Below are 22,826 nucleotides of genomic sequence, written 5' to 3'. Positions count from 1 at the left end.
TGAAGGCCGGGCATGGTGGCACACGTCTTTAATCCCAGAACTTGGGAGGCAGAGGCAGGAGGATCTCTTTTGAGTTCGAGGCCACTTGGTCTACAAAGTGAGTTCCATGCCAGCTGGGACTACAGGAAGACCCTGTCTCAAAAAGACCAAAAATAAAAAAAAAAAAAGTAAGGTTAAATCAGTACTAAAGAGTCTCCCACTGAAGAAAAACATGGGACCAGATGGCATCACTGCTGAATTCTACCAAATATTTAAAGAACTAATACCAATTCTTTTAAATTATTTTTAAAAACTCAAGAGAAAGGAATTCATTTATTCTGATACCAACACCAGACAAGGACACAGCAAAAAATGAAATCAAAGGCTAAACAACTAAGTATAAAAGGAGCACACCTCGCCAGATATGGTGGCATACGCCTTTAATCCCAGCACTCTGGAGGCAGAGGCAGGCAGCTATCTGTGAGTTCGAGGCCAACGTGGTCTACACAGGGAATACCAGGCCAGCTGGGGCAGCTGCCCAAAAAAAAAAAAAAAAAAAAAAAAAAAAAAAAGTCAACAGCTAAACATTATACTGGCTAAAAGTTGAATGCTCTCTAAGATCTAGAACAAGAGTTGGCATGGAGGTACATAACTGTAATCTCAGTAATGGGGAGGCCTAAGGAAGGAGTAGAAGTTCACAGAGACTCTGCTACATCTGAGCTATTATGATGATTAATATTATAGTAATGGGGGAATTCACAGTACATGTGTGATGGTCAGAGAAGAACTTTGTGGAATCAGTTCTCTCAGTTCTGTCTTATGAAGGTTCTGGGGACTCAACTCAGGGTCAGGTTTCTACACTCATTAAGTGCTTCAATCAATGCTGAGCCATCCCACTAGCCTCCTAACTCCACTTCTAATGGACTTTCACATTCAATTAAGAAAAAAAAGAACAGTACAGTGTGGAAAAAAAACTTAGAGAAAAACATGCAACCAATCAATATTTAGTATTTCAATAGCTAGAACATTTGACATAACATAATTGATAGCTTATATCAGTCTATCCCATACTAAAGAGAAAATTTATAATAAATCATTCACTGTTTCTTTTCTTTACAAACATAAATTCTACCTATTAATGGAGAAAATATCAAATACATAAAAAACAGCCAACCCAATGCCTCAGTCCAAATTAATAACAAGAACCAACCTAGTAAATTCTTAAGATTCAAAGGGAAGAAATAATTAGTTAACAATGCTTACAGCACACAGGAATGCTCACAGTAAGCAAAATGATTTAAATAAATAAATTTATTATGAAAGATTAAGGACCTCTTTGTGGTCACCTTTGTTACCTGGGTACTCTGATACATTCCTCTGATCCTAGAAGGCCAAGTTGTCCATCAGAATCAAGACCCCAAGCATACACTTGGCCCTTGTCGTTAAGTGCTAGCGTATGAGCTTCTCCACATGAAACAGCTATGATATTTTGTGCATCCAGGGCAACAACCTGCTCTATAGAACAAAAGCCAAGAAAAGAAATATTACCTTTTAGTTTTGAGCTTCCAATGAGAATAAAATTAAAAAATTCTCATTTTAGATTAAAAAAAGAGAGGGCAATATTTACATACTAAATAGAACCAGTTATTTTGAAAAAAAAACCTAACATTCTATACATAGTTTCCATTGTGGTAACAGAGTAAAGTATAATCCACAACCAATATTAAGTGACCTAAACAGAGAAGTTCAGAGCTCATCAAGGTTATCTCAGAAGATGGGGCTGGAGAAATGGCTCAGTGCAGAGGGCCTGGGTTTGGTTCCCAGCACCCAAATGGTAGCTAACATTTCAGGGGATCCAACACCCTCTTTTGACCTCTGCAGGCATTACACAACACAGGTGCACTTACATACATGCAGGCAATACATTCATACACATAAAATTTTTAAAAAAATTTTTTAAAGATTATCTCAGAAGACCATACTCTCCATTCAAAACCACAAGTGAAAAGGGAAGTATATTAAAAGCAACTCCTGGGCTACTTGAATTTTAGCACTACAGTTATAACAGAAACATGTACTGTTTATAGATACAGATGCTACAGTGGATTTTTTTTTTTTTTTTTTTTTTTGGTCTTTTTTGAGACAGGGTCTCCCTGTAGCCCCAGCTATCCTGGAACTCACTATGTAGACCAGGCTGGCCTTGCACTCACGGAGATCTGCCTGCCTCTGCTTCCCAAGTGTTGGGAGTGAAGGCATGTGCCACCATGCCTGGCAGAATATTCTTTTTTTAAAAGAATTTTTTTTTTTAATTTTATGTGTATGAGTGTATTGCCTGCATGTAAGTGCACCGGTGCTGTACAACGCCCAAGGAGGTCAGAAGAAGACGTCAAATTCCCCTGGAACTGGAATTAAGTACGGCTGTTAGCTGCCATGTAGGGTGCTGGGAATCAAACCTTAGTCCTCTGTAAGAGCAGTCAGTGCTCTTAACCACTGAGCCATCTTTCCAGCCCAGTGAAATATTCTTAATAAAATAATCTCAACTAGCAATTTCTTTACAGATTGCTTTCTTTGTTGTTTTCTGAGGCTCCCTATTGTAGCCCAGGCTGGCCTCAAACTTGGAAACCTGTCTCTGCCACCTGATTGCTAAGATTATGGGTATGCATCATGACTCTAGGCTCGGATTTTATAACTATAACATCTGTTAGATATGCAGAATAGAGACCTAAAAGGCAGTATAATTACTGCAAACATAGATTCCAGATTATGGAGTTCTATTTCAGCATCAACAGTTATACACCCCTACCCTGTGCAGTTAAAATTTGCTCAGTTTTAAACCAAGAGTTCATTTAAAATATTGTGCATTCAAAAACCTATCAGTAGTTCAATAGACAGCTAGTGACAAATCCAGAATTTTCTTAAGATATGCAAATGTTTTGTCAAGCCATTGGAAATTAACTTTTTAAGTTTAATAACAATGCTACAATAATGGTATTCAAAACACCAAAAGAATTGGGTTGAAAGTGATTAAAACTATATCAACTGGGGTTTCTTGGCACATTTTAGTTCAATTTGTAAATGTTACTATTCAATAAAGAACCAGCATCAAGGAAGCTGACATTCCTGCATATAAAGCAATTCAAACTGTATCTGGAGTCAATGGCATTCTTCAAGTGGGAGGCTAGCACTAGATACCCTTTAGGTGCTACACAATTCACTGATATGTTAAGGACTTACCTTAAAGTACCTAGATCTGTTTTTTTTCCTCTTTCTTTCTTTTTGGTTTCCTGACCTAACTGAAACTTACTATGGAGACCAGGCTGGCTTTACGCTTGCAGCAATTCTCCTGCATCTGCTTTCCTGGTCATGGGATTGCAGTATGCCCAACCACACCTGGCCAGTTCAAGTTGGTGCCCAGTAAGATGAAGTTTATTACACTAACTTCTCACTCTTTGTATTACTTTGTGTATGTTTTTATAACATTATATTATAGAAACACACAAAAACAGAAAAAGAAAACAAGCTAAAAAATGACCCCCCCCCAAAAAAAAAATCAAGAAAACTGACAGCATTATTTTACATCAAACAATACTGTAAATCTTATAAGGAAAAAAGATAAAACATACAAAAGACCGGTTATCACTCATTGGGGCTCCAAAATAAGTCAGTATCTCACTAGAACAATCCTCAAGTGAAAGCAAAAGACAGCAGGAACAAAAAGAAGACTGTTAAATTCATCAATAATGAACTAAAACACAAATTAGATGTCAATGGCTATGAAATCAAAAGCATCAAAATCCCAGAACCATTACTTTCTATCAAACACTAGTATTACCATAGACTTTTTTTTTTCTTCAGGTACTGAACATATGAAAATGAAGACAGGAAAAATAAGGATTGTGATTAAGGTTAAGATAAAGATAATCAAAAGGCATCATGAGAACAAGAAATGTTTATTTAGGCTTTGAAATCTGGATGTCATAAGCTTAGGAAAGTAGAAAAGGATCCAAGTCTCCAATAAGGAAATTCCAATTATTACAGAAAACAAAAATGTTTAAAAAGGTCAAAGGATTGACAAAGAAATAACTTGCCCAATTCTTTGGTTTTTTTTTTGACACGGTCTCCCTAGCCCTAGGCCCAGCCCATTCTGGAATTCACTATGTAGACCAGGCTGGCCTTGATCTCTGCTTTCTAATGAAATCAAAAGCATGAGCCATCAGCCAGGCACTACTTTGTTTTTTGAAACAGTGTCTCATTTAGCCCAGGTTGGCCTTGAACTTAGAATTCTCCAGCCTTAGCCTCCAGGGAGCTACAGTTACATGTATACACCATCAAGCCCACCTATCTTCAATTCTTAAATACTTCCCAGGGGAAAAAGATCAGTAATTCACATGGAAAGGGTGAAAGATGTCTCACAGGTAAACAGAAATAGCCCTAAATCATATCAAAGGTGCTCAACTTCAATGATAAAAGAAATGAAAATTCAAACCACACTCAAAAAGAAATAATACATTTTCTACATAACTAAAAATCAACACAAATTTTATTTATCAGGCTGGGGTATAGGTATGTCAAGGAATGTCCAAGACTAGCAGTAAAATAACACAGGGAGCATGTGTGGGTATGCTTATATAATAGATATAGAGACTTCAAGTAAGAAACTGTTACTGCACAAAGATCACCATTATTTAATGGCAAAGGGTCAATTCACCAAAAGAATGTAACAAGTATACATTCATGTACCATCAAAGCACCTAAATATAAAGCAAGCATTACTGGACAAAAACAAGAAAATCAATACTCCAACAGTGGGGGACTTCATTTCCTTTTAACAATGGATAATTCAGATGGAAAATTTACATAGAAACACAGAACTGAGCTGAAATTTATACCAAATAATCCTAACACCTAGTGTTATTTTTTAACTATATATAAGAAACTAGAAATCATTAACAAGAGGTGCTCTTTTTTTAATTTTTTAAAAATTTATTATTTTTATTTTATGTTTTTATATGTATGAGTGTTATGCCTGCATGTAGGTAAGTGCACCCGTGTCGTGGAGGTCAGAAGAGGCTGTCGGATTCCCTGGGACTGGAGTTACAGACAGTTGTTAGCTGTCATGTGGGTGCTGGGATTCGAACCTGGGTCTTTTGCAAGAACAACCAGTGTTCTTAATCGCTGAGCCACCACTCCAGCCCCCAGAGGCAATCTTTTTAAAAATCGTTTTTGAGCTGGGTGTGGTGATCCATCCTTTAATCCCAGCACTCAGGTAGAGGCAGGCGCATCTCTGTGAGTTCAAGACCAGCCTGGTCTACATAGTGAGTTCCAGGCCAGCTGGGGCTACAGAAGACCCTGTTGCAAAAAAAAAAAATTTTTTTTCTTTCTTTTTATTTTATGTGTATGAGCATTTTGTGTGCATGTATGTATATGCAGCTGTGTCTGCAATGCCAGAAGAGGGTGTTGGACACACACCCCCACACACACACACCCCACACACACACATACCCCCTACACACACACCCAGAACTGGAGCTGGGAACCAAACCCACGTCCTCTGCAAAAGCAGTCAGTGCTCTTAACCACTAAGCCATCTCTCCAGCCCCAAGAGGCAATCTTGATAAACTCACAAATACTTGGAAATATTCCTGAAAAACCAATACGTCAAAAAAGAGCAAAAAACAAAAAACAAAACAACAACAAAAAAAATCCCACTAAAGACAAATTATGTAAACAACATATTAAAACATGGGGAACTGAGTCCAGTGGCACATGCCTGTAATCCTAGCACTACACAGGCTGAGCAAGAGTTCCAGACCAGCCTGAGCTATACAGTAAGACCTTGTCTCAAGAAACAAGATCAGAGCTGGAGTGGTAGCAAATGCCAGTATGCTCAGCGTCTGTGAAGCTGTATGACTGCCCTGAGCTTGAGGAGTTTGGGCTATATAACACCAGGCCTGCCAGGGCTATACAGCAAGACCAGGACTCAAAACAAATGAACCAAGTAACAAAAAATCAGGAAGAAATATAAACAGTCCCCAACTCAGGAGCATTCAACATAATTTTTAAGTTGTATGATGGTGCAAAAACAAAGGCACCCTGCAGAAACCACACTTGGTATTCTGATCTTTTCCATGCTAGGGATATAATGCTGGGCAGTGGCAGAGAGATATAGCTTATGAAAAAATATCCACATTGGGATATAATCACTTAAAATCAAGGGGCATCAACAGATAGCTTAACAGCAGTGACAGAAATCAAAGTAATTAAAAGTCCCCCAACAAGAAAAATACGGGCTCGAATTGTTTCACAGCCAAGCTCTACTAAATATTCAAAGAATTACTGCCAAAATTTCTTTTTTGTTATTTGTTTTGAAGCAGAGCCTCATTATGCATCCAAGGTTGTCCTGAACTCACTGAGATCTGCCTCAGTCTTTTGAACCCTGGGATTACAGGAATCAACCACCACATTTGGTTTATTACCAACAACAACAACAAAAAAGCAAGTTTGAAGGAGTACTTCCAAAAATGTTTTACAAGACCAACATCACCTTTGATACCTAAAATACACTGTCAGGGGAAAAAAAAAGAAAAAACACCAGATGTAGGAACACACATCTTTAATACCAGTACTCAGGAGGCAGAGGCAGGCCAATCTCTGTGAAATAGAGAGGCCAGCCTAGTCTACATAGTCAGTTCCAGGCCAGCTGGGGCTACAGAGAGACCCTGTCTCAAAAGCAAACAAAAAATGAAAACAGAAAAGAAAACCACAAGCCAGTACCCTCTCACGAACAGCAAGGCAAAAATCCTGAATTCAAAGAAAATACTTATAAATTAAGCTCAACAATATTTGGGGTAATTAATCCCTTGCAACAAATGCAAATCAATCAAAGTAATACATCATGTTAACAGAATGAAAGATTTTTAAACACCACATGATCATCTCAACTTGATCAGCGTCAGTGGAGCTGCTTTTTTGGAAATTACACGGGGACCTCCAGAGGAGCAACTTTTGAGTCCCCCATGCTTCTCCAAGTAACCCTCTGCCCATGATCCTGTAAATAAACCCAATATATTCATTGGTCCACTAAACTAGACTACGGTGGAAGCCACTCTGGTCTGTTGTCTACGGCCTTTCTGAGGTGAACAGGGACCTAGTCAAGCCTCCCTAGAAAAACCAGACCGGGGGGGGGGACGGACGGGGGGGACACCCAAGGCCTTATAAATTCAATATATATACTCTATAACTCAGCTACATCTCCATCCTCCAAATACCTATTTTTAAGGGCATTATTTCAACATTTTAGTCTTTTTAAGTCTATCAGAGCTTAAATTTAAAATCTTGTCTTACCAAGCCTCACTAGTTGCCAAAAACACAGTTCTCTTTATCCCCTTTATAAACAATCCAAAACTCTTTCAATTCAAGCAATGCAAAGTGCACTTAAAACCCATACCTAAAGATGCGAATTTACAAGATTCCTCATAAAAATTTTAATTACAGCACCTGAAAGGTAGAGGCAGGAGGATCAGGAACTCAGGGTCATTCTCTACTACACATCAAGCTGGAGGCCAGCCTGGGTTACATAAGGCCCTGTCTCATTTACTTCTTCATGTAGAATTCTATTTTTATTTTAAAATGTAACATATAACCCAACTCTTACACAGAAATTGAAAAATAAATTCTAAATTGTCAACATTAGTTATATGTGTTTTTTCCTTTAATTATTAAACAACTGAATGTGAAACACACTTTATGATTCTGATTTTGTTGTTTTTTTTTGAGTCAGGGTTTCCCTGTAGCCCTAGTTACCCTGAAACTTGACCAGGCTGGCGCTGGATCTCTGCTCTGCCTGCCTCTGTTCCCTGAATGCTGGAATTGAAGACATGCCCCACCCTGTCCTGAGTTTCTGACTTTGTGGAAAGTAAGGACATTAATCACTTTGAGATTAGTGAATAATTCTGACTTTTTTATTGATGCTACTGTTTGAGATATCATCTCACTATGTAGCCCAGGCTATCCTTGAACCTGTGACTCTCCTACTCCAACCTCTGAAATGCTGGGATTACAGGCATAAACCACATCTGATTTCCAATTTTTTTTATTTTAACTAATCATTTTACTAATTTTATTACTGTAAAAACAAATATCTAAAGGCTATTTCACTTATAACACAAATTTCCCTATTACTGAAAAACAGAAGCAAAATTGTTTAACACAAAGTGAGAGGCTTGGGGTATAACTCAGTGACAGGAACACTTGTCTATCATGTGCAAATGCCCTGGGTTCACTCCCTAGCACCACAAAAAAATTTACAGAAAAGGGAAATTATTGACACTTTTAAATGGACTTTAAGCATATGGTAATCATAAGCTACACTGCTAAACAAATTCGTAATCAAACAAAGAAAAACCACCAAGCTGGGCATGGTGCACCCACCTTGAGCATAGTTTTAATAATACTGTAAATCCTAGATTTCAGAAGGATATCACGTTCAAGACCAACCTGAACTAATAGGAAGACCCATTCTCACAAAAATACACTAACCTTTCTCTTGTCCTCAAAACTGTTACAAATAATTACCAATAGAAATCTGGAATTTCACAACTCATAGCCAAGAAAATATTTTCATGACTTCCCTGATAAAATATAAAGTTAGGGGCTAGAAGAATGGCAGCACTTGCTAAGCATACATGAGACCTGGGTTCAAGCTTAGCCTAGTACCATAAAAAAAATTTTTTTCTGGTCTTTTTTTGATACAGGGTCTCCCTGTAGCCCCAGTTGGCCTGTAACTCATTATGTAGACCAGGCTGGCCTTGAACTCAAGAGAACCGCCTGCCTCTGCCTACTCTGGGGTTAAAGCCTTGCACCATCACGGCCGGCTTCTTTGAATAACCAGAGTCATTTTAACTGGGAAAAAAAAGGCAAAGATGAAATATACATTAGAGGGGGCCAGAGAGATGGCTCAACAGTTAAGAGCACTGACTGCTCTTTGCAGAGGGCACAGGTTTGATTCCCAGAACCCACATGGCAGCTGTCTGTAATTAACTGTCTGTAATTCCAGTTCAATGGGATCTGCCATCCTCTTCTGACCTCTTCAGGCATTACATGAAAAGGGTGCACCTACCTACATGTAGGCAATTCACTCATACACATTAAACAAAGAACTATACATTAGAAACATTAACCAGAAATTAACGAGACTAGACCGAAGCAGAGAAAAGCATCGTCAGAGTTCCTGTAGAACAAAAACATCTTACTAGAAGGAAAAAAAAAGACTTCCGGATGCTGGAGGAAACAAATGTTCAAAACTTTAACCAACTCAAGATCACAGAGCCATTTGCAAAGTTAATAAAATGTTACAGAGAAAAATATTAAATTTTAGCGCCACAGCCAATGCCAACTGCTCTAAGAAAGCAAGGCAGTGTTGACAGCAGAAAAGGAACTACATGGAGAAAACGAAGCAGGCTGCTATGCTACAGTGGTTTCCACTTTAAATGTTCCTTTTTTGTCCTCCACAATTACAAGTTTTATAACACACACACACACACACACACACACACACACACACTCTCTCTCTCTCTCTCTCTCCTTGATTTTCTTGACATGTAAATTCTCCCCTATTAGGGCTGGAGAGATGATAGCTCAGTGATTAAGAGCACTGACTGCTCTTGCAGAGGACACGGGTTCAAGTCCCAGCACGCACCAAGTAGCTAAAAACCATCCCTAACTCCAGTTTTAGGAGATCCAATGTCGTCTTCTGACTTCTGTGGACTTTGCATAACACGGATGCACTTACATAAATGTAGGCAATACACTTGTACATATAAAATAAAAATAATAAATAAAACTAGTCGTGGCAGTACAGGCCTTTAATCCCAGCAGAGGCAGGAGGATCTCTGTGAGTTCAAGGCCAGCCTAGTCTACATAGTGAGTTCCAGCCCAGCTGGGGCTAAAGGGAGACCCTGACTTAAAAAGCCAAAAAAATAAATAAATAAATTTCCCCTATCCAAGGGCCAAAATAGTGGCTGCTTATATACTAAGTAAAATTTTTATCCAAATTGGTGTGAAAACTGCAAATGCAAAAACATACTCAATACATTCATTTTAAATTTTATGGGGCAGCTCATCATTCTGGGCTCAGCTGTGTTTAAAAACTTGAATTGTGATTCAAGTATCTATATTCTTCAAAATTTCAGTATACAAATTATACCTTACAGTTGTTCATTAAATAACTTAAAAAAAAAAAAATCAATGGCCAGGGGGTGGCCAGATGGCTCAGTAGGTTAAGGTGCTTACCACCAAGCCTGATGACCTGAGTGTGATCCCCAGGTCACACTTTTTAAAGTTAAAAAAAAAAGCCAATCTAACTTCTCGCATCTATGTTCTCACAAGAAAAAGCCATCTTTGCTTTCCTGTTCTGTGTCATCTTTAAGTCTGTAGGTAGAAGAAGTCCAACCATTTTATCTCAATCCAATATAACACTTCCAGGCATCACAATATTGGGTTTTGTTTGTTTTAATATTTTGGCATTTCTGAATAAAAGTTCCAAGGCCTTAAGAGATAAAGACAAAGAGGTATTTCTATGCCCAGTTTATCTAAGACATAGTAGGAAGACAACTGTTTGTTGAATAAATGCCAAAACTTTAGCTATAGTGAAAAGAGGTATTGGCTATCTAGAGACAAATATGCAAACAAATTTCTAACAGGACAACATAACAGGCACTAGGTAAATATGAAAATGGTACAATACTTAAAATAGTATTAGGCAGATCTAGTTACCCCTCACTCCAACAGTAATAAGGTTTTTAAAAAACAAACCTACTGAAACTTATACACGTTGTTCTTTGTACTGCATGTGTCTCACTTTAGCCCCTCTCCTTAGGAGTTATGATAGCCTAACTTCACAGAACACTCAGACACACAGGACAGGCAATGTGCCCAAGATAACACACCCACAAGCAATAGGCCAAGACTGTACTGAAGTTCTTTAATTCCTACCTTTTAATGTATCTACATCATTCAAAAACATACACAGTGAAGTCTATCATGTATGTCCTTCATCAAGCTACTTATTCATTCTCTTCCTACCTGCTCCAACAATAACCAATATTATCAACTGTTTTAACACATCTATAAGCAAATACAAATGGATGCATTTCCTTTTGATTTACCCAACTTTCTACAGACATTCCCTATCTTGCTATTTTCCCTAATGTACATTAGACAACTTCCCATGTCAGTCCACAAGAAACTCCATCTATCAAACAGCAGTGCATTACATTATAGTGGTTAAATGGATCCTAATTTTGCCAGTTCCCCAAAGCCTTAAGGTTGTTTCTAATGCCTCTCCATATAAACTACATTGCAATGCCAGTCTGTAGAAGTACAAATATAGCTATTACCTAATATCCCAGAAACTGGACTTCTCAGATTAAAAAAAAAAAACAGTACTTTCAGCCAGGTGTGGTAGTGTACACCTTTAATTCCAGCACTCCGAAGGCAGAGGTTGGTGGACCTCTGAGTTCAAGGCCAGCCTGGTCCACACAGCGAGTTCCAGGTCAGCTGGAGCTACATGGAGACCCTGTCTCAAAAAAGACCACACCCCCCAAATAGTACTTTCAATTATTCATATAGGTCATATACATTTTTTACTATTTACCCTGAATTAATTTTTTTGGGTCTTTTTGGTGCTGGGATTAAAGGCGTGCACCACCACGCCCAGCTGAATTATTAATTTTTATTACAATTATAAATGGTGTCTTTTCTTCTACTATTCAACTGACTCTTATTTTCACTGTGTTAATTGTGACTCCAGTTAAGTTACTCAACCTCTGGCATTCTTATTTTCCTTACTCACAAAGACAAGTAGAGCTTAGCATGGTGACTCCCACCTAGAATCCCATTACCAACTAGTTCAAGGTCAGCCTGGACCAAACAGCAAAACCCAGTCTCAACAAAAAACAAAAAAGAAAAAAGGGGACTGGAGAGATGACTCAACAGTTAAGAGCACTGGCTGCTCTTGCAGAGGACCTGGGTTTGGTTCCCAGCACCAACATGGTGGCTAACAACCAGTTTCAGTAACTCCAGTCCAGGGCATCCTTTTCTCACCTCTGAGGGCATTGCATGTATGGATTCATTTACATCCATACAGGGAAAACACTCACACCCATAAAATAAGAATAAATCAAAAGCATCCCGTCCCCTACCGGCCTCTCTCCAGGCTGGCTCCAATTCCTTCACCTCAGATCCCAGAACTAGCTTCCTAAAGCATATTAACTAAACATCCTACCATAGATCCCTAGGTTGTCCTCCCCCGCCACTCAGCGGTCCCCTCACCGCCAACTTCCCAGTTTCTGGATTAGGCAGACAGACCTGCTCAGCCAGGACTCTGACAAGCATGCCGAACAGCACTCATCAAAGAAGCTTCTTTTTGCAACAGGCACAGAGAACGTATGTCTGGGAGAGGCCCAGTACCAGGTGACACATCTGCAGTTGAATCTCTACAACTAAAGCTCATTGAACATAGCGGAGTAAGGGGTAAAGAAAGGGCTAACACATCCCTCAACTTTCACCAGTGAGGCTTCCTTGGACAGCAGAGTGTGATGCACACAGAAGGCCACAACTGGCTAAGTTTTGGAGAATAAGAGACTGTATAGAATGGGGTTCCTATATGCACTCACCCACACCTGGCTCAGGGATCATTGCAGAAGAGGAGGTGGAAAGATTGTAAGAGCCAGGGCTGGTTCATGAACACAGGAGGTGGAGGCTTCCAGACTACTGGAGGCTTGCTCATGTGAACCTGTGGCAGTGGTGGTGTCAAGCATGGGACCCATGTCAGCTCAATGAAACAAAGGCCCAAAGGGGAGGTGAGAAATAGGTGGTGGGCCAGCACTAGACTGAACTATTTGAGACTGATTGCTGCTAGGTGAAGGAGAGTATGACTTACATATGACCACTGGATGGGCTGAGTAAACTCCAGTAGATGCATTTACATTGAAGGATATTTGGGTACAAATACCTGAATGAATAGGACTCAGCATGTATGGCAGAGTGCATAGCATTCGGTGGTAGGATGGGGGAGGCATGGATAAGGCTAGATCTGATTGGGAAACATTATATTAAATTTAAAAAGCTCAATAATTTTTTAAAAAGCTAAAATTTTTTTTTTAAATTAAAGAAAAAAGGGTTGATTTAAAGACTTTTGGATAATAAAGATCAGCACAGTGCCTGGCAAATAATAGTGGTTACTCCTAATACCAGCATTTTGAATATGAGCATTAGTTTCTTTTTGTGTGTGTGACAGGGTCTCTCTCTTTGGCCCCAGCTGCCTGGAACTTACTATGTAGACCAGGCTAGCCTCGAACTCACAGATTCACCTGCCTCTTCTTCCTGAATGCTGGGATTAAAGACATGTGACACCATGCCCAGCTAGTATGATAGTTTCTAAATAGTATTTCGCTATTGTTTCTCATAATATGGTATATTTTTTCCCTATACATTGCCATACTGACTTCTAAATGTATCCTTTCCTCCTTATTTCTAACTGCAGACTTAAATGACCATCTGAGTACATATGTAAATATATGTTCAAGCAGTGATAGCAAGTCAGCCTTTTATCTAGTTATTCTTCAAAATATAAGTACAGGGGTTGGAGAGATGGCTCAGCGGTTAAGAGCACTAACTGCACTTGCAGAGGACCCGTGTTCGATTTCCAGCACCCACATGGTGGCTACAAACCATCCTTAACTCCAGTTCCAGGGGAATCCGATGTCCTCTTCTGATCTCCGCGGCATTGCAAGACACGGGTGCACTCACATACACGCAGCCAATACACTCATACACATAAAATAAAAATAATAAAATATTTTTTAAAAAGTATAGATTCATGAGGTTCATTATAGTTAGAAAGTCTAATTATGACATTTATAGTAAAGTAATACTTGGATCAGAAAGTACGTATATGTCAAATCATAAATAAGTGGGATCAATTCTGGGCAGTGATCTAAGCTCTATACTCATTGTGATAGTCTACAGCATGGTGCACGCCTTCAATCTCAGCACTCGGGAGGCAGAGGCAGGCGAATCCTCTGTGAGTTCAAGGCCAGCCTGGTCTACAGAGTGAGTTCCAGGCAACTAGAGCTACAGGGAGGCCCTGTCTCAAAAAGACCAAAAAAAAAAAAAAAAATTGTCACCAACTTCTACCGAGTAGGCAAAGTAGCCCAACTTCCCTCCAGCTATCTTCAGATGCTCCCAATTCTGCCCATGAGGACCTCTTTTAGGTTTACTCTATTCCTTCCCTCATCTAATTTTTACATTTTAAGAGACAGCATTACATCAAAGGAGTTCCTGCCTAAACTGCCAGCAGACACCTAATTTACAACTATGATTACTTCAGTTACTTGTAACCCAGAAAGCAGCATAAAGGTAAACAAACCCAGGAAGGAATTAAGGTTGTGTCTGTGAAACAAGAATAAACTGGCTGGAGAGATGGCTCAGCGGTTACGAACTATTCTTGCAGAAGACCCAGGTTCACCCACACAGCAGCTAACAACTGTCTGTAACTCCAGTTCCAGGGGATCCGACAGTCTCTTCTGTCCTCCATGAGCACTGCACGACACGAGTGCACTACTTACCTGCAGGCATAACAGTCATATACATAAAATAGAAATATTAAATAAAATATTTTTTTAAAAAATAGGCAAATAGGCCTATTAATAAAATTCAAATGATCAACCTATAAATGGTAGAGAGAAAACTTTCTAAGAAAGAAATTAAAAAAGGAAGGAAGGAAGCCAGCCAGCCAGATGTGATGCCTCACACCAGTTAACCCCAACATCTGAGAGCCTGAGGCACGAGAATTACCATGAGCACTAGGCCATGCTGGGACCTTGTCACTAAACAAAACCAGGGGCTGGAGAGATGGCTCAGTGGTTAAGAGTGCTTCCTGTTCTTCCAGAAGACCCAAATTCGATTCCCATCACCCACATCAGGAGGTTCACAACTCCTTGTAACCCCAGCTGTAGAAGCTCCAACACCCTCTTCTGGTTTCTGTGAGTACCCACACACACATATGCACAAACATAAAAATTTTTAAATAGATAAATAATAAAACAGAAAGCAGATGAAGCAGACAGCTATCCAGCCTACTTTAAATTTAAAGGTACATCACTGGGTACTTTAAACAGCTTTCCAAAAGCACACAATTAAATGGCTATGTGTTACTAATTACTTGATATAACTGGAACAATAAATTTACAGCCTCCTCTAAACTGAAGATAAAACAAAATTGGAAATAAAATACTTCTTGCTTTTAGTGCTGAGTTTTCTCCCAACTTAAGAGCACTAAATCCCTAACTGCCCCTTGAATACTGCTGTCACATTCACAGTAACACCCTCCTCACTGGCATCTCTTCTCTCTTTAAACAGAAGAGTTAACATTCCTTATCATTCTGCATTCTGTTTCCATCAGTGATTCCACCTAGGGTCATGGCTGGCATTTCCCTTTACTGACATGTAATTAATTCCCTGCTGGCCTACCTACTCCTTCCTTGTTTAAGGACTATGAACTAATTTCATTACTTTCAAATTCTCTTCTCACCAATTCTTCCTTTATAAAACTGATAATTCCCATTACAAACTATTAGTGTATACAAACCAAATTAAAGTCCACTTTACCTTTCTTTCTCTGTTCACTACTCTCAGACGCTTTAGTCAAATGGATTGCTTGTGGCCTTTGAAACTACTCAGCCTCCACAGCCTCCATTCTTTCTTCTAGATCACCTTCATCTTTCCTGTTCCTGTGCTCTGTCTCCTACACTTACAAGCCTCACTGTTCCAAATTATTACATGCCCATCTTTGTGGTTTGTTTTGCTGAGACAGGGTCTCGCTCTATCAACCAGTCTGACCTCAAACTTGCAGCAGCCTTCCCACCTCTACCTATCATCCATCTTCACACCAAACTCTGGGTATGCCTCTTTTAACATTCTGCAACTTACACATACTCCTATGATTTGTGCACTGTTTTATCTTACCTATCAGACTTTCAAATGATATTCATCATATTGTACTCAGAAGCTTGTCAAATGAATACATTCTGGAACTTTCATTTACAAATATATTCTTATGAGCATGTGAATTTTGTAACATGATCTACAACTGTTTAACATTTAAAAAAATGAAATTCAGTTATTATTCACTGTAGATAGGCTAAAGTTAAAGATATTTTTCCTAAACAAATAAACAAAGATGTAAACAAAGCTAAACTGGCCAGGCGTGGTGGCGCACACCTTTAATCCCAGCACTCAGGAGGCAGAGGCAGAAGGATCTCTGTGAGTTCAAGGCCAGCCTGGTCTACATAGTGAGTTCCAGGACAGCTGGGGCTACAGGGAGACCCTGCCTCAAAAAGACAAAAAAAAAAAATAAAAATAAAGCTAAACTGATAGGTATATTCATGCCTGCACTATTTATTTTATAATCTGAAATATTTAAAAACTTCTTGATACATCCCAATGATGAATGTTAAATTACCATTTATGTTATCCCTAATCAATTTTAAAATGTGGGAAACACTTGACTAATTACTCAATTATCACTGAAAAAAAATTGAGAAAGAAAAACATACTTAGTTTATAGTCAGAAATGTGAGTTTAGGAAAGGTCTCAAATGCTTGGGTGAGGTGGTGCAGGCCTTTAGTCCCAACACTTGGGAGGCAGAAGCAGGTAGATCTTTGTGAAATGGGAGGCCCGTCTGATCTACATATTGAGGGGAAAGAAAAAAAAAAAGAGAAAGTCTTCAATGGCACTTCTGCCATTTAAGTATTTATATTTCATTTTATTTTCCTATGTTTTTCAAACTTTCTACCAAGACTGTATATGACTGTCATAACTAAAAAAAAAAAAAAAAAAAATCTGAAAAACCTGTATTTCAGAATAGTATAATACGTAACAAATGAAAAAATTAGGCCAAACTTAGATATTAACAGAGAAGGGACTGGAGTAAAACGCAATGGTAGAGTGCTTGTCTAGTACATATAAGACCTTGGGTTCTAGCACTAGCACCACAAACAGCAACAAGAAAAAAACAAGTATTAGGACAGTTTTAAATAATTTGTGGAAAACGTGTTAATAAAGAATTCCAGAGTAAGAGCCATGCATGGTGGCACACGCCTTTCATCCCAGCACTCAGGAGATGAAGGTTAGCGGATCTCTGGGAGATCTAGGCCAGCCTGGTCTACATACTGAGTTCCAAGTCAGTTGTGGCTACAGGGAGACCCTATCTCAAAGAGACAACCCCCCAAAAAATAAAGAATCCCAGAGTAGATTTTTTAAGAACCAAGAGAATCTAAGGTAAAACTATGTCATGGTAGAAAGTAAGACAAAAGAATTGTCTATGTAAATTTTAAAGTTAAAAAAAGAGAGCACCACTAAAATTCAAAAAATTTCTCTTTTACCAAAATTAAGTCCAATACATTTTTCTGGTTTTGTTGGTTTGGGTTTTGGTTGAGAGGGTATCTTTATGTATCTCAGACTAGTCTAGAACTGCCTATAGAGTCTGGTCTCAAACTCTTGATCCCCTTGCCTTAACCTCCAGAGGTGCTAAGATTACAGATACACATCCAACATGCCTGGCAAAGTTTTGAATACCGATTACACACAGCACAAGTTTTTCTTGCATGTATTACTGACTTTTTAATTCTATCAACAAGGAAGTCAGTCCAGAGAAACAGAGAAGGGTTTTATAAAACAGGGGCTTGCTAATACGGTTCTTTCCACTATTTTTCTATACCATCTCACCCAAATAAACTCTCTTTAACAATGCCTAACTACATCTCTATCAGATTTTTAAAAATATTCTGAGCATCCAATAACATGCTTTACCGTTTAGGAAACAGAAGTCATTTTTATTTCCTCAGAGCAATTTCAGAAATGCATGGAGAATTAGCCTCAATAATCACGCTACATTTAGAGCACACAGGGAATACTAGAACCCTAAGAATCTTGAAGGCTCCTTAAGTCCATGATGCAAACTGACCCCTTAGACTACCATCTTGCAACAGAAATCCTTGGTAACTGCCCAAATATGAAATTGAAATCTACCACACTTAATTTGTTGTGATGGTAGGGGTGTTTTGGTTTTGTTTTGCTGTTTGAGACAGGGTCTTGCTATGCAGCCTAGGATGGCCTCCAATTTGTGATTGTTCAGCCTCAGTCTCCTGAGTTGTTGGGATTACAAACCAATCGTGTAAACACATTAACATGCCAAACACAGAGAGAAAATCCTTCAAGAAGCCACCATTTCCACCATTTGTTAGACTGCTAAGATTAGACATCTTTTGCTATTGCTTTCTGTGCGAGTTGTTCTAGAAAACATCACCAAACCAATGCATCCCAGAGACAGATGACAGCCTAGATATAACAAAAGTAATGTAATCTAACATCTAACGGTAGCCATCAAATCAACCCTGCGCAACGATCAGTATGGACTTTTATAGTAGAACAGCACAGCAGTCAAGACAACAAAGGAATATATGATAAATGACAGAGAAATAAGAAAAGATGGGTGTTACAACAGTAAGCTTTCTTTATCTAAATATTCCTGGGCTGGGGGTGTAGTTGAGTGTCAAAAGTGTCTGCTTAACATGCATGAGGTCCTGGTTTGATCCCCAGCATCACACGTACAAAAGAATGTTCTTCACACCAGTTGTCTAATGGCAATTATCCTGGTAAAATACTGATTTATTTCATCAGGCCATCAAACAGTATGGCAAGGAAACAATCTGAGCTTTAGTATTTGATCTGCCTCAAACAGAAGATATTACTGTAAATAACACTAAACGTAAGCACAATTTAGTGACTACGGTAGGAGACTGGTAGGCTTAAACTTTTAGATTCAATTTATAGCTGTTCACCAGTCACTTGCTGTTTGACAAGTTACTTACCAACTTGTGCTGCCATTTCTCCGCAAATTTATCCCCTAAGATGAGGATAACTCTTGCAATTTGTGTCACAAGCATTTTGAAAGGAACCATGAGTTATTGTGTAATGCTCTTGAAATTCCTCAGATGTGGGGTCCTACACAAAGTAAAGTATTATTATACATCTCTCTAACAGTAGCATCTGTTTGCAATATGATTTTTTTTTCTCCTACACTTGACACTGTGATTCTTGAGCACTGATCTTTCTCAAAGTGGTGCTCAAAGCAAGCCTGAAGTCCTGACCTAAGTAAATCTTTTGTTCAAGTCTTCAGAGTATCATCTACTTCTCTCTCTTCCTCAGAAGGTATCACTAAAATTAAATGAGCCAGGCGTGGTAGTGCACGCCTTTAATCCAAGAGGCGAAGCAGAGGCAGGTGGATCTCTTGAGTTCCAAGCTGGCTGGAGCTACAGGAAAACCCTGTCTCAAAAAGACAAAAAAAAAAAAAGAAAAGAAAACAACCCCATAACAATGATCTTTGGTCTTCTATGTTTTAGTGAAGTAAGAAAAGAAACATGTGTGATAATTTGCTATTTCTCATCTGTTCCTCTTCTTCATGGAAGAGATGAGAAATAGCAAATGAACTCGCCATATTTACACATTGCCTATACTCTTGAAAATTTTAACTGTACTTAAAAGGACAGTTCATTTACAGATTTATGTTTTATGAATAGAGAAAATAGGTCAGAAAATGAAGAAGCAAGAAAGGCAAGCAAGCAGTACACTGCTATGTAGGCAAACTGCTCTTACTGGCAGCAGGCACTGTTGTAAGGATTAAATGAGAGTCTCCATTTGAAAGAACTATGGAAAACTCAAAAAAGCTATTGAAATACTCCTAACAGAATTATAACTATTACCCTTTACAATCATAAAATAATTTAGTACTGCTTCTAACATGAAACAAATAAAAAGAGATATGTAAACCATAAGGCTCTGTCTGGTCAACAAGTAATGACTGGTTACGTACTGAATAAAGAAACTCGTTAGGAGTAGTATACTTCTAATAAATGATTTTAAAATCTTCATAAGCAAATCTAGAAATATAAAAGTAAAACAATTCATTTAAATGGACCGACACAACATGTTGATTATTAAATAATTTACTTGTAAACTGTGAATTAAGAAATTGAGACACTAGCTAGCTTTAAAAAGTACTTAAGAGTTCTTACATGGGAAAAAAAAGTACATGAAAGTGAAATAGCACTTTTCTAGCAATAATTCAGAAAAAGGTAGTAGTGACTGGGTTCAAACCTAGGCAAAAGATCAGAGACGGCTGTAGTCTCAAACTACACTAGTTATATGATTCTTAAAATGCCCATAATGGAAACACTCCCCGCAATAAGCCACAGGTCCAAACTACTACGCTGAAAGGCCACCTCCTACAGTAGGTTATCATGCAAGACTCAAGAACTAACTTACCCTTAATGAGGCTAACTTCTACTCCTTAGTTACAAAGTATGCTACAGTTATAAAGCCAATCTACTTAAAGAAATCATTTTTAGGGGCTGGAGAGATGGCTCAGTGGTTAAGAACACTGGTTATTCTTGCAGAAGACCCGGGTTCAAATCCCAGCACCCACATGGCAGCTAACAACTGTCCATAACTCCAGTCCCAAGGGATCCAACAGCCTCTTCTGTCCTCCGTGGGCATTGTACGACATGGGTGCACTTACCTACATGCAGGCAATATACGCATACACATAAAATAGAAATAAAATAAAATTTTTTTAAAAAAAAGAATTTTTAGCTTCTTCCTACTTTGTGACTCAAGTTTAAAGCTCTGATGACTGGACCTGTCTAGTGCTCAAAAATACAACCAGACTGCTCAATTATCCGAAGACTTTAAAACCAATCAAATAAAATCTAACAACTACTTATCTTTCAATCCAGTCCTCAAACTCACAAATTTATAAAAGAGGTAGGAAAAGAGCTATTTAAAACGTTAAAGAATTATTCCAAAAGAAATAGTTTAAGTTAAAGGTTATTGAAACACCACTCATGCACTTTAAATACAAAGTGAAAGTGAAAGCTCAAGTCCCTGTCAAGGTAATCACCATCCTTGGTCCTTGAACCTGAGTCTTCCCATCTCTGTAGCCTAGATACACTTCAGAATATCATGGAACTAGGACTTGTTTTAGGATTAGAATCCTGCCTGCCTCCTTTATAAAATTCTAGCTTTGAACTTATTTTCTCGTTATTTATGAGTCTAACAAAAGAATTATACTTTAGCCTTTATTTTAACCCAGGAATCTTTTCAATCCCACAATATTTCCTAACATTTAAATTCCATGTGTTTGAAATACATTGCCTATCATGTCAATTTCAGTTCTCTCTAGTTACTTTATGTATGTCTTAACTCCTGGCTCAAGCTCTAAATTTCTGGGGAAAAAACCAAAAAACAAACCTCATTTTTTTCCTTACTCTGTCTACTGTTGCGTATCATTCCTAAAAGGAAACACCTTCCAACTTTTTATTTCTGAAGAATGCTTCCGAGATGGCTTAATGGGATGCCACAGATGTCACAATACAACCATCACAATGTCAACAAGACCACAAAGTGGCTAGATTTTCGGCTTTCTCTGTATAGTTTAAGCTACAATACTGGTGCACAGTGCCTATCCTAGTTCCAAGCACAGAATAGCATCTAGTTACCTTTAAAACCCTACACCTCGGTATGTTATAGTGCGCACGCTTGTGATTTCTATATTGACTGTACTTGTCCTTCCTTCTTTCAGGAATTACCAACAAAATTCAGATATTCAGCTAATTCTATGGGGCTTATCAATAAGTACAAGAGTAGCAGAAGCCCCAATACCATGAAAATGTCAACCTGAGGCAGCACTCCTACACTAAGCACAAGAAAGAGGTCTAGTCTGCCTCTTCTATAAAGATGACAGATGCATTATCACTCATGACCACCTCAATGACTCAGATTAAAAAAAATCAGGTAAGATCCCACGAGCTGTTCTTCATGACATGTAACAAGAGAAAGCTACCATTTGCCTTCAGTTCTTCAACACCTCCATCTACTGTATTAAGAAGTCACTATCATTCATCCGTTATGCCATAAGAAAAGAGAGTAAGACTAACCACAAAGAACGAAAACGACAGTATTTATAAACTGGAAAAGTTACATGTGGCACAGTGGAGAGATGCTGTGAAACACACTTTTAGTAACTGAAGATTTTATGCCTGCAATTTTCGCTCAAAAGTAGACCAACAATAAAAACCACTCCAATAACAAACTGAGAGGGAAAAAAGTGCCATAGGAAATAGTTAAGGGCCATTACTGTTTGAGTTAAAAGAAACTAAGTATAGCTGCAGTCACATCTGAATTTACTACCTTTGTCACAACTGAAAGCAAAAGCCTTACTAATATCTCTAAAGATGACAAAATAATGTTAAAATAAAACACCCAGGAAACAGACATAAATGTGACCAAGTGCCTCCAAATTCTCATTACCTGACAAATTATTTTGCTTAGATACCTACTACATAATCAGGCCACCTCACACTCAAACCCTTTAAAAGCTAGCACTGATACCTGAGAGTAGAAAATTAGGGGATTAAAAGGTATTCCAACTAAACCAAACAAAAATGCCTAAAATGTGATAGGGAATAAGAATTAATACGTAGTTTAGGCAAGTAAATAAAAGTAGAAAGCTTTCATCTTAATTCCCCGCCATATGTACAGAAACATCACATTTAAATCCCAAATTTAAAATCTCTCAAAGGTGGCTGAAATTATCCAAGAACATCTCGACACCTTTGTACTCTCTATACAAAAGATCCACACACTGAAGGCTAGTTTTCTGGGTTGTTCTCAAGGCCACACAGTAAGGGATAATAATAGTAGTTTAAAAGAAAAAAAGAAGAAAGAAA

The 22,826-nt window shown here is 38.4% G+C and overlaps 1 protein-coding gene across 2 annotated transcripts in view; it reads right to left on the bottom strand.

Moving 5' to 3' along the window:
* Positions 1 to 22,826, bottom strand: part of Herc4 (HECT and RLD domain containing E3 ubiquitin protein ligase 4) — a 114,418-nt gene that overhangs the window by 89,214 nt on the left and 2,378 nt on the right. For both annotated transcript variants that reach the window (XM_008832656.3, XM_017798045.2), the window contains exon 4: positions 1,335 to 1,494. In XM_008832656.3, the coding sequence (XP_008830878.1) occupies positions 1,335 to 1,494 (160 nt within the window). The remainder of the gene's footprint in view (positions 1 to 1,334; positions 1,495 to 22,826) is intronic.

The sequence above is a fragment of the Nannospalax galili genome, unplaced genomic scaffold, assembly GCF_000622305.1.
Source record: "Nannospalax galili isolate Female #2095 unplaced genomic scaffold, S.galili_v1.0 scaffold156, whole genome shotgun sequence".
Taxonomy (NCBI): Eukaryota; Metazoa; Chordata; class Mammalia; order Rodentia; family Spalacidae; genus Nannospalax; species Nannospalax galili.
The sequence above is the reverse complement of the archived record's forward strand: the minus strand, read 5'-3'. Positions and strand labels throughout refer to the sequence as shown.